Here is a 12,183-nt window from a genome sequence, read left to right as displayed (position 1 = left end):
TTAATATCCATTAGCGATTTAAATGCGTATCTATCTTTGAAAGAAAGAAAAAACAAAACAAAATGTTTTCCTTTTGGAAACAGACTATGTCAAATAATGCACGAGAATCGCTGCTTAGGCGTACTGCACCGCATTCGACGTCCATTACAAAATATAGTTACAAATTAAAATGGGGGGTGGGGGTGGGGGGGGGGGGTTCGTTTTTCATACAATTTTTAAAAAAGAAGAAACATTAAAAACCTACTTTGACATTGTATGGCCTTGTTGACTTCTCTGTTAACAGTTACATGTATATTATTTTTAACAAAGTCAACAGCAATGAGCATTGTCCAGTCGAATGGCGACGAGTTGTTACGTCACACAGTCACACTAAACACGTTTTAGTGGGTCAGAAGGTTACGGGAAGTTTCGTACTCCTGCTAGTTAGGAGACAAACTCAGTGTCTCAAATACTGGTTCAAAACTAAATGTCTCACTCCAAACAAACTTGTTAATCTTCTGGAAGTCAATGATCACTTCCATGTTGGTGAAGGAAGTAAAGCAACGGCACGCTTAGGGGATTGTTTCATAAACTGTGTTAACAAAATAGCCTTCAACACGGCTATAGATGACCTTCCCCTAGTTTCAGGTCTCTTCTCCTTGGGAGGTTTCGATCATTGAAATTTGGGAAGAAGTCAGTAAAACAGAATATCCTCCCTTTAAAAAACATTACGTTTAGGGCAGGCTGTGGTAACTGGTATAATGACTGTTTTTGGCAAACCCGGCATCGCTTTTATTGTTGATGGCGGTATTACCTCCAAACTTACCACAAGACATGCCAGATTAACAAATAACATATCTGTCTATGCCACAGAATTAAGTGTCATACTTCTTTCTTTAGTTTTGATTAAAAGTAATTTCATTAATTTGAAACAAAACAAAATGTGAACTTTTTACAGACAGTTTGAACTCCTTGTAATCATTGGAATCTAAAGTTTCTCAAGGACAACACCTAACAAATCAAATATATATGATCTCTAACGAGCTCAGTGTCTTGGGGCACACAATTGTTCTGGAATGGGTTCCAGCCTATATAGCCATCCCAGGGAATGAGGCCGTCGGTCGTTTGACCAAACATTCCTTGATGGAAATGGAGAGTCCTAATTGTGTTAGGGGCATTAGAAGTAATTTCTGTGATCATTCCAAAAATATATTTGACAAGAAGACTGGAACCACAGGACTAGAACATGACACTTCAATCTTAAACCTGTTGTACATGTTCCTGGGCCGACATCCACCTATATTAAAAATACGAAACTCCTAACACGTAAGAGAACTGATGTCTCGACGGGTCTGGCGTCTACTATCTATAAACTGAAGTTAGTAGACTCGCCTAATTGCAGTAAATGTGGGAAGATAGAAGATGTTTCTCATTTTCTTTTTCAATGCAGAAAGCATGATAGATTTCGGACGGTTTTAAAAACCACGGTTAACTCTTTTAATATAGAATTTACGTCCGGAAATGTATTAAATCTACCAAAACAAATAAAGCAGAAACTGACAAAGCTGCATTAGCCTAAGGGCCACTGAAGTAAACATTTAAGTTTTTAAAATTATAATTGTTACTACATTCTACCTGATTTTGTTTTTCTCTTGTTTTATCTACTAATAGTATTACTCTTTTTATACCTTATAGTGTATATTTGTAATGTTGTATATATTGTACAGTAAGCCTTGCTCTAATTTAACTTCATCTCTGGAGGGGTGGGACGTAGCCCAGTGGTAAAGCGCTCGCTTGATGGGCGGTCAGTTTAAGATCTATCCCAGTCGGTGGCCCCATTGGGCTATTTCTCGTTCCAGCCAGTGCACCACGACTGGTGTAACAAAGGCCGTGGTATGTACTATCCTGTCTGCATATAAAAAGTATCCTTGCTGCTAATCGAAAAGAGTAGCCCATGAAGTGGCGACAGCGGGTTTCCTCTCTCTCTCTCTCTCTCTCTCTCTCTCTCTCTCTCTCTCTCTCTCTCTCTCTCTCTCTCTCTCTCTCTCTCTTATGTATTTTGATTTAACCTAATTTATGTTTTAATCTTACTTGGATTTTAACCTAACATCCCTAGATCTACCTTTTACCTTGAAGTTATAACTAACCCTGACAATCGTTTTACAAACTGCTGCTGAAATGGCAAGTTTGGACTTAAGGACTGTAATGGAGTCCAAATATGTATTTATTTTGTTTTGGTTGCCTGCTCTATTAACGAACAGTTCATTTCATATTTAGACTTACTAGTCTTAGCATACAAGATAACTGCAAAACATTGCAATAGCTGAAGTGTAGAGCATCTGCACCTACTAAGAAGAATAACTGCGGCACTCGATGCAATAGTTATTTATTTGTCTTAAGGACAGTCTACGATAGCAATTGTGATTCAAAAAGTTCCTGATTGTTCGTTGGATCACACAAAAACTTTCCTGGAATATTGTTGTTACCAGATCACGGACATTTGATGAGAATGCCAAACGTGTTTCTATTTCATACAATATACAACGTTCCAAACGAACGTTGCATGTAACATCACATCGTTTTAAGAGAAAGTGAGGACAGGTATTTGAGGGAGCAGACATCGTGGTATATACTATGACATCGTGGTATATACTATGACATCGTGGTATATACTATGACGTCTTGGATAAAAAAAATATCCCTGACATTGTCTCTCTTCCACAAGTTCACAGGATGTGACACTACCTCTGCTTCCACTGGAAAGAACTGCTACCCTGGTGTGACTTTTACATTTACCTACATGGTACTCAACCCTTACACCAAAGTAATTGTAAATGCTCCCCACTTCTAGCTAATAAAACATGTCACAGTTATGTTGTATAATGAGACCAGCGACGTGAAACATGTTGTTGTACTATCAGAATAGGATGACAATGGAAACCATTCATCACTCGATAAATAGTACGTGAAACATGTTGTTGTACTATCAGAATAGGATGACAATGGAAACCATTCCATCACTCGATAAGCAGTACGTGAAACATGTTGTTGTACTATCAGAATGGGATGACAATGGAAACCATCCATCACTCGATAAGCAGTACGTGAAACATGTTGTTGTACTATCAGAATAGGATGACAATGGAAACCATCCATCACTCGATAAGCAGTACGTGAAACATGTTGTTGTACTATCAGAATAGGATGACAATGGAAACCATCCATCACTCGATAAGCCGTACGTGAAACATGTTGTTGTACTATCAGAATAGGATGACAATGGAAACCACCCATCACTCGATAAGCAGTACGTGAAACATGTTGTTGTACTATCAGAATAGGATGACAATGGAAACCACCCATCACTCGATAAACAGTACGTGAAACATGTTGTTGTACTATCAGAATAGGATGACAATGGAAACCATCCATCACTCGATAAACAGTACACCCTACTGCTAGTGTTGGGCATCGATTGGAATTCCAGCATCGACTGAACCCCTGCGCGTGTTGTAACCTCACCGTGGTGCTGTAACCTCACCGTGGTGCTGTAACCTCACCGTGGTGTTGTAACCTCACCGTGGTGCAGGGGTGTAACATTCTCTTTGAGAATGGCCAATACAGCACAAAATTGAAATTTTGAGTAAAAGTCAGTATCTATCTGTGATATTTGTGTTTTTGTACAGTTCTTTACATTGTTTTTATTTAGATCTTGAATTTTTATGTTGATGTTGATGATCACCTTATTTGTTTGTATTGTCGTGGTTTGACACCCTTGTGGCCGATGTGTTTTTCATGCTGGGGTGTTGTTAAACATTCATTCATTCATTCATTCATTCGATTATCAGTTATACTCGGGTGTCACCAACCAATGAACTTTAATTTACACAATCGATTAAACTTATATGAACATAATAAATAATTTGAATTATAAGAACAATGCACCTGTCGTCATGATCACTGAAATGCACCATACAGCTCGCCAATCTACCTTTAATAACTAATTAATAACTTGTTTTGCATGTAGACATGAAAACAAACACCAACCTCAACATATTTACATCAATTACATCATATATACTAGAGGAATAATTACATTTAACAGTTTCCCACACAATCGATTATAGACTTTATAATCGATCATAACATCGGCAGATACAAACCGATAACATATTCGATTATATAACTACATTCAATACCCACAACACTCTTAAGTTAGATTAAAAGAAAAGCTATGAGCCTAGGTGGTATGGGTTCTGAGGTATTGCTATCATAGGTTTTGCATGGCGGCCATCTTGGAAATTCATGATGGCGACCATAACGTATCTTGGACATGTGGTCCCTTTTAAAAATTGAAATCTAAGACAATGCTAAAATATTTTCAATTATTACTGGTAGTGTGTAAGGATCTGTTGACTGCCTACAAAGTAATTATGGGTTTTTCACACTTTTATGTTAGTTTGTTGTCGTTTGTTGTACAGGCAATTTTTTTCAAAATGATTTAACAATAACCCCTTTAATTAGTCACAGTGTGTCAATCATTCACATTTTAGGCAGTTGAGCTGAAATATGTTCCCCACACACGAAGCAGAAGTACTATTAATGGCAAGGCGTTGGTATATTTAACTTTAGACACGGACGGCTAACAAGGCCCATGTGCTTCAGCATTCAGTCATTCCTGATGTGACGCGTTTTACACCACGTGACTTACATGCTCACCAATGGACGTATTTGCAGCATGGAAGAAAAATGGCTGCGCCCATTATATACAATAACCCGCACATTGTTTTCGTTGTATTAATTAAGTATATCAATGTACTTGTTGATGTACATTAAATATCGTTGAATATGCCTACCAGGCCAAATGCCTTGTTTAACCTTTCATTTAAACACGGACGCCTAACAACTACAGTTGGGATTGCACCTTAAACACGGACGGCTAACAGCTACAATTGAGATTGAGCCTTAAAAACGGACGGCTAACAACTATAGTGAATGACAACAGATGATGGCCGTCGCGTCATGCGAATCTAAATGACTCAATTATCCGCTGATCTGTGAGAATTGTTTTTACATAAACAGTCCAAAACAAATGACACCGATTCCAATTTAGCTTTCCGCGCAACGCACGTGACCGTTCAAAAAACAAACCCTACAAGATGATCAGTATTTCTGTACGACTGTCAGGAAATAAGCAGAATAATTATCGATTTGTAGTTGAAAATAATAGGTAACTACGTCGATGCTCCTTTCACATTTAGCCACCCACTCTCTGGGGGGAACGCTGTGTACGTAGCGTTGTAGCGTCGTTTACCTTCAACATTTCAAAACGCAGCTGTCTGGCCGGCCACGATGGAACATTCCGTCTGTAACAGGCCAAATCGCTCATGTTGTCTTAATTGAAACGGCCAGGCCGCTTGTGAGAATATCCTATTATTAAAGCTGCAAATTGGGTATTTCTCTTACTTAAAGTAACAGACCCTAGTTTGTAAACACTACGGCGTATTTTTCACTATTAAAGTAGGTTTTTTTTAAATAGAAATTAGAACGTACTTGCATTTTATTGTTTATAATATCCAGTTCCATATATATTTGAAGTGATTATGGCCATCCTGGTGTTTGTAAATCCACGAAATGATTTTCCCATAATTCTAAAGCGCACGTATATCTGAGAAGTAACGGTTATGCAGACTAGCTCAAGTCTATTTTAGACGGTGTTTCAGCGTCACAGACCCTTGTTTCACTCTACTGTGATTCTACTTTATGCAGATGTCTTACATGGCCCGTATTTTCGAAGCCATCTTTGCTACGATATGTCGTAGATCCGTCGTAAGTGACTGCGGCAAACGCGGTAGCGTATTTTCGAAATTGTCGTAACTTCAGAATATCGTAAATACATCGTAAATCCTGTCGTAGACTGGGAACCAATATGGCGGCTTACTTTTTATTTCATCATGCCGTTAATGATAATGACTAAGATACAGCTCCCTAGTTTTGTAAACAGTATTTTTCGAGATAGCACTCGCCTTTTGGACTCTATTAACGACGATGAACTTGCATTACGGTATCGCATGTCATACCTTAGGACCATTCAAATATTACGTAACGCTCGAGGGAGGAGGTGGGTGTATGTCCAAACGTTATGTAGCGTCACAGTGGGTGGGTGGGTGTACTGAACAGCGTTACGCACGTAACGCATGTAACGCACTTTTTATTACTAAAATATATAGCTGTTTTATGTTTTTTGTTTTTCATAAACACTGTCACGGCGACAGTGTTTAACGTAAGCAATCACCGAGAAATACCCCATCTTTTCTATCTCCATTGTTGTTTTGTTTACGACAAATATAAGAGAACTTTACGATACCTTCGAAAATCTGTCGTATCTTAAATATATGACATTTGTATTTTGCTCTTAACTAGCTACGATATGTCGTAGATAAGATGTCTTCGAAAATACGGGCCCAGGTTTGTAGATTAACCAGACAAAGTGTTCACTTTGACGGGTTCAAACTAGCGTCTGCGACTTTAACCATTTAGAATAGACCATTTACGTTATTTCTTCTCACCACCGCGTGTCATTCTTACATAGCCGTTGGTTATATTTGTTCAAATGTTTAATTAGTTTTCAAATTTAACACTCAGAGGTGGACCACCATTCCACATGGCGACGTATCTTTGTGTTGCAATAAAAGTTATAACATAACAAATTGGTTTATAATTAAAACTGTATTTGTGTTTGTATTTTTCATTAGTAACGTGTTATAATATGGGGAAACGAGATAGTGAGTTTAATAAAACTGTAGTTGTATTTGTATTTTGCATTAGTAAATGATGTTATAATATGGGGGAGGCGAGATTGTGAGTTTAATAAAACTGTGGTTGTTTTTGTATTTTGTATTAGTGAATGATGTTATAATATGGGGGGAAGCGACATTGTGAGTTTAATAAAATTGTACTTGTGTTTGTATTTTGCGTTAGTAAATGGTGTTATGTTATAATATGGTGATGCAAGATTGTCAGATTATTAAAATTGTACTTGTGTTTGTATTTAGCATTAGTGAATGGTGTTATGTTATAATATGGTGAGGCAAGATTGTCAGATTATTAAAACTGTAGTTGTGTTTGTATTTTGCACTAGTGAATGGTGTTATGTTATAACATGGTGAGGCAAGATTGTCAGATTATTAAAACTGTAGTTGTGTTTGTATTTTGCACTAGTGAATGGTGTTATGTTATAACATAGTGAGGAGAGATTGTCAGATTATTAAAACTGTAATTGCGCTCGCGAACAATTTCACTGGTGCAGTGCTCATATAACGCAAAATCTAGTCTAACGAACGACTGCGATCGCTTCGTGTTCAATAAAACTGATTTGTTCGCTTTAGGTTGGATGAAACGCACCCGTAGTGTCCCGTCTCTGGCCGAAGATTGGAAGAAAACCTATAAGCATGACTTGACTCGCTACAACCAGTAAGGCACAGCAAGTGTACAAAACAAGACTGTACGATTTATATTCTGTATGACTCTTGGCATTCTAACTGTTGGCAATATCAGGACCGTACCCTCCGGGGGGCAGGGGGGCAGTCCCCCCCCCCCCCAAGAATCCCATCTTTTTTAGCATACACATCTCAGGGTTTAATTTGTACAGTGTTTCATTTGTTTATTAAAAGTAGTGCCCCCCCCCCCCCCTCCCTAGGATTTTAATCAGGGGATGGCCTGAATATGGTGTCTTTAATACAGGGTTAACATAATTTAAATATTTGCGAGACATGTAAAATACTTACAGTGGCGTATAACAGCAGAGCTCCAAGTAAAATCATTTCCAGTAATATCCACATGCTGGATCGCATTACCTGTCAAAACAAACAAGAAACAATAAGCCATTTTAATCAAAGGTACTTGGTGTACTTTACATACAAAGTAAACGAAGGTTTTTTTTACGTACAGATCAACCTGCAAATAACGAACGATGTATTTTATCTAAGGGGGCAAGGGCAAAGACCCTCAGTCCATTCCCCCCAACACCATTAAAATTTCAGGATTCGCCACTGAGCACTTCAACTCATTGTCAACAAGTTAAAAAGTTGTTTTGTTCGACGAAAGCACTAGAGCACATTGATCTATTAATCGTCAGCTATTGGATTACAAACATTCCGTCATATAACCTTAGAGAGGAAACATTCTATATTTTTTCATTGGCGGCAAGGGATTTTTTGTATGCACCATACTAGGATAGAATATACCACGGTCTTTAATATACCAGTCGTGGTGAACTGGCTGGAACGAGAAATAGCTTAATGGGCCCCACCGACAGAGGTCGATCCTAGAGCGACCGCGCATCAGGCTAGCACTTGACCCCCGGCTGTTGTGTTCAGTTGGTTACTTTTTAAAGCTGCATTATTACATCCTCGTCCTGTCAGATCGTTTACTAATGCAAAACAAAAACACACTCACATGTATATCTATTAGCTTGTGCATTTTCGCTATTAATAAATATTGTCAACTGACATGGTCGAGCAAACAAGTTTCATGTTTAGTTAGTTGTATAGTATTCCGTTGGCTTATAATTAAATCCCCTTTATTTTTCGGCAGACCATTCAAAAAGCTCCCAAATTCCTTCATTGAAACTGCGCAACCTTCCTTGTCTTGGCTTAATCCTATGGCACGTTTCAAAATTCAATAACACCAAAACGGCCGGTATCTGTGGCCATGACGGACGTGCGCTACAACAGCTTGCTCTGATGTGCACGTAAAACCCTATGACCCGACCTGACCTATGATTAAAACGTCATCTTTATGTGACGGGGCGGGCATAGCCCAGTGGTACAGCCCTTGCCTGATGCGGTCGGTCTGGGATGGGATTCCCGTCCATGGGCCCTTTGGGCTATTCCTTGTTCCAGCAAGTATACAACGACTGGTATAGCAAAGGCCCTGGAATGTGCTATTCTGTCGGTGGGATCGTGCTTAAAAAGATCCCTTTCTGCTGATGGAAAAATGAAGCGGGTTTCCTCTTTGAGACTATAGTGTGAAAATTACCAAACGTTTCACATCCAACAGTCGATGATTAATAAATCAATGTGCTTTAGTGGTGTCGTTAAAAATAGCAAACTTTATGTTTCAGTTAATATTGATATCACCCACATTTACTTCTTAATCTTAGGCCATTTCTCTGTAACATTGTCGTCTTATCTCTATAGAAAGGAAACCCGCAACATTTTTCAATTAGTAGCAAGGGATCTTTTTATATGTACCATCCCACAGACAGGATAGCACATACCACGGCATTTGATATACCAGTCGTAGTGCACTGGCTGGAACGAGAAATAGCCCAATGGTCCCACCGACGGGGATCGATCCTAGACCGACCGTGTATCAAGCGAGCGCTTTACCACTGGACTACGACTCTATAGATGCGTTTTGAAGCATAAATTCGCACATGAGAGTAAAATAGGAAATAGTGTGCAAGTATGTGTGCGCAAGAAAGCGTAGTAATTGCACCATGTGAAAAGAAAACCACTAAAGAACGTGAGGAAGTCGGTCTACTTAATATGGCTGTCAAACTTGTGCAAGGGAGCGTCAATGGGGAAGCACTGTGCGTCTATGTCTGTGCAAGAAAGCGTAGCAATTGCACGCTGCGAAGCGAAAGACACTGAAGAACATGCGGCGGCCAGTCTACTTATTATGGTCGTCGAACTCAACGAGGAAACGGGCTTTCTCAAATATTGATTTGTGCGCATTCAAAAGATTGGAGGAGGCTGACGTCGGTAAGTAACCACAGAAGGTGGTCGCTGTAACTAGGCTGAAAGCTGGTTCATGTTGGTCAAACATACACCAGGAGGCGGCAAGTAACTACAGAAGGTGGTCGCTGTAACTAGGCTGAAAGCTGGTTCATGTTGGTTAGACATACACCAGGAGGCGGCAAGTAACCAATAGAAGGTGGTCGCTGTAACTAGGCTAAAAGCTGGTTCATGTTGGTCAGACATACACCAGGAGGCGGCAAGTAACCAATAGAAGGTGGTCGCTGTAACTAGGCTGAAAGCTGGTTGATGTTGGTCAGACATACACCAGGAGGCGGCAAGTAACTACAGAAGGTGGTCACTGTAACTAGGCTGAAAGCTGGTTCATGTTGGTCAGACATACACCAGGAGGCGGCAAGTAACCAATAGAAGGTGGTCGCTGTAACTAGGCTGAAAGCTGGTTCATGTTGGTCAGACATACACCAGGAGGCGGCAAGTAACCAATAGAAGGTGGTCACTGTAACTAGGCTGAAAGCTGGTTCATGTTGGTCAGACATACACCAGGAGGCGGCAAGTAACTACAGAAGGTGGTCACTGTAACTAGGCTGAAAGCTGGTTCATGTTGGTCAGACATACACCAGGAGGCGGCAAGTAACTACAGGAGGCGGCAAGTAACTACAGAAGGTGGTCACTGTAACTAGGCTGAAAGCTGGTTCATGTTGGTCAGACATACACCAAGAGGCGGCAAGTAACTACAGAAGGTGGTCGCTGTAACTAGGCTGAAAGCTGGTTGATGTTGGTCAGACATACACCAGGAGGCGGCAAGTAACTACAGAAGGTGGTCACTGTAACTAGGCTGAAAGCTGGTTGATGTTGGTCAGACATACACCAGGAGGCGGCAAGTAACTACAGAAGGTGGTCACTGTAACTAGGCTGAAAGCTGGTTGATGTTGGTCAGACATACACCAGGAGGCGGCAAGTAACTACAGAAGGTGGTCGCTGTAACTAGGCTGAAAGCTGGTTCATGTTGGTCAAACATACACCAGGAGGCGGCAAGTAACTACAGAAGGTGGTCACTGTAACTAGGCTGAAAGCTGGTTCATGTTGGTCAGACATACACCAGGAGGTGGCAAGTAACCAATAGAAGGTGGTCGCTGTAACTAGGCTGAAAGCTGGTTCATGTTGGTCAGACATACACCAGGAGGCGGCAAGTAACCAATAGAAGGTGGTCGCTGTAACTAGGCTGAAAGCTGGTTCATGTTGGTCAGGCATACACCAGGAGGCGGCAAGTAACTACAGAAGGTGGTCACTGTAACTAGGCTGAAAGCTGGTTCATGTTGGTCAAACATACACCAGGAGGCGGCAAGTAACTACAGAAGGTGGTCACTGTAACTAAGCTGAAAGCTGGTTCATGTTGGTCAGACATACACCAGGAGGCGGCAAGTAACCAATAGAAGGTGGTCGCTGTAACTAGGCTGAAAGCTGGTTCATGTTGGTCAGACATACACCAGGAGGCGGCAAGTAACCAATAGAAGGTGGTCGCTGTAACTAGGCTGAAAGCTGGTTCATGTTGGTCAGACATACACCAGGAGGCGGCAAGTAACTACAGAAGGTGGTCACTGTAACTAGGCTGAAAGCTGGTTCATGTTGGTCAGACATACACCAGGAGGCGGCAAGTAACTACAGAAGGTGGTCACTGTAACTAGGCTGAAAGCTGGTTCATGTTGGTCAGACATACACCAGGAGGCGGCAAGTAACCAATAGAAGGTGGTCGCTGTAACTAGGCTGAAAGCTGGTTCATGTTGGTCAGGCATACACCAGGAGGCGGCAAGTAACTACAGAAGGTGGTCACTGTAACTAGGCTGAAAGCTGGTTCATGTTGGTCAGACATACACCAGGAGGCGGCAAGTAACCAATAGAAGGTGGTCGCTGTAACTAGGCTGAAAGCTGGTTCATGTTGGTCAGACATACACCAGGAGGCGGCAAGTAACCAATAGAAGGTGGTCGCTGTAACTAGGCTGAAAGCTGGTTCATGTTGGTCAGACATACACCAGGAGGCGGCAAGTAACTACAGAAGGTGGTCACTGTAACTAGGCTGAAAGCTGGTTCATGTTGGTCAGACATACAGCAGGAGGCGGCAAGTAACTACAGAAGGTGGTCACTGTAACTAGGCTGAAAGCTGGTTCATGTTGGTCAGACATACAGCAGGAGGCGGCAAGTAACTACAGAAGGTGGTCACTGTAACTAGGCTGAAAGCTGGTTCATGTTGGTCAGACAAACACCAGGAGGCGGCAAGTAACCAATAGAAGGTGGTCGCTGTAACTAGGCTGAAAGCTGGTTCATGTTGGTCAGACATACACCAGGAGGCGGCAAGTAACCAATAGAAGGTGGTCACTGTAACTAGGCTGAAAGCTGGTTCATGTTGGTCAAACATAGACCAGGAGGCGGCAAGTAACTACAGAAG

At 41.1% G+C, this 12,183-nt stretch overlaps 1 protein-coding gene across 1 annotated transcript in view; it reads right to left on the bottom strand.

Moving 5' to 3' along the window:
• Positions 1-12,183, bottom strand: part of LOC121387884 (probable G-protein coupled receptor 158) — a 106,643-nt gene that overhangs the window by 21,810 nt on the left and 72,650 nt on the right. The window contains exon 4 of the mRNA XM_041519118.1: positions 7,767-7,835. Coding sequence (XP_041375052.1) covers positions 7,767-7,835 — 69 coding nt within the window. The remainder of the gene's footprint in view (positions 1-7,766; positions 7,836-12,183) is intronic.

The sequence above is a fragment of the Gigantopelta aegis genome, chromosome 13 (genome assembly GCF_016097555.1).
Source record: "Gigantopelta aegis isolate Gae_Host chromosome 13, Gae_host_genome, whole genome shotgun sequence".
In the NCBI taxonomy this organism is placed as follows: Eukaryota; Metazoa; Mollusca; class Gastropoda; order Neomphalida; family Peltospiridae; genus Gigantopelta; species Gigantopelta aegis.
Note: the sequence above shows the minus strand (reverse complement) of the source record. Positions and strands in the feature narration are given on the sequence as shown.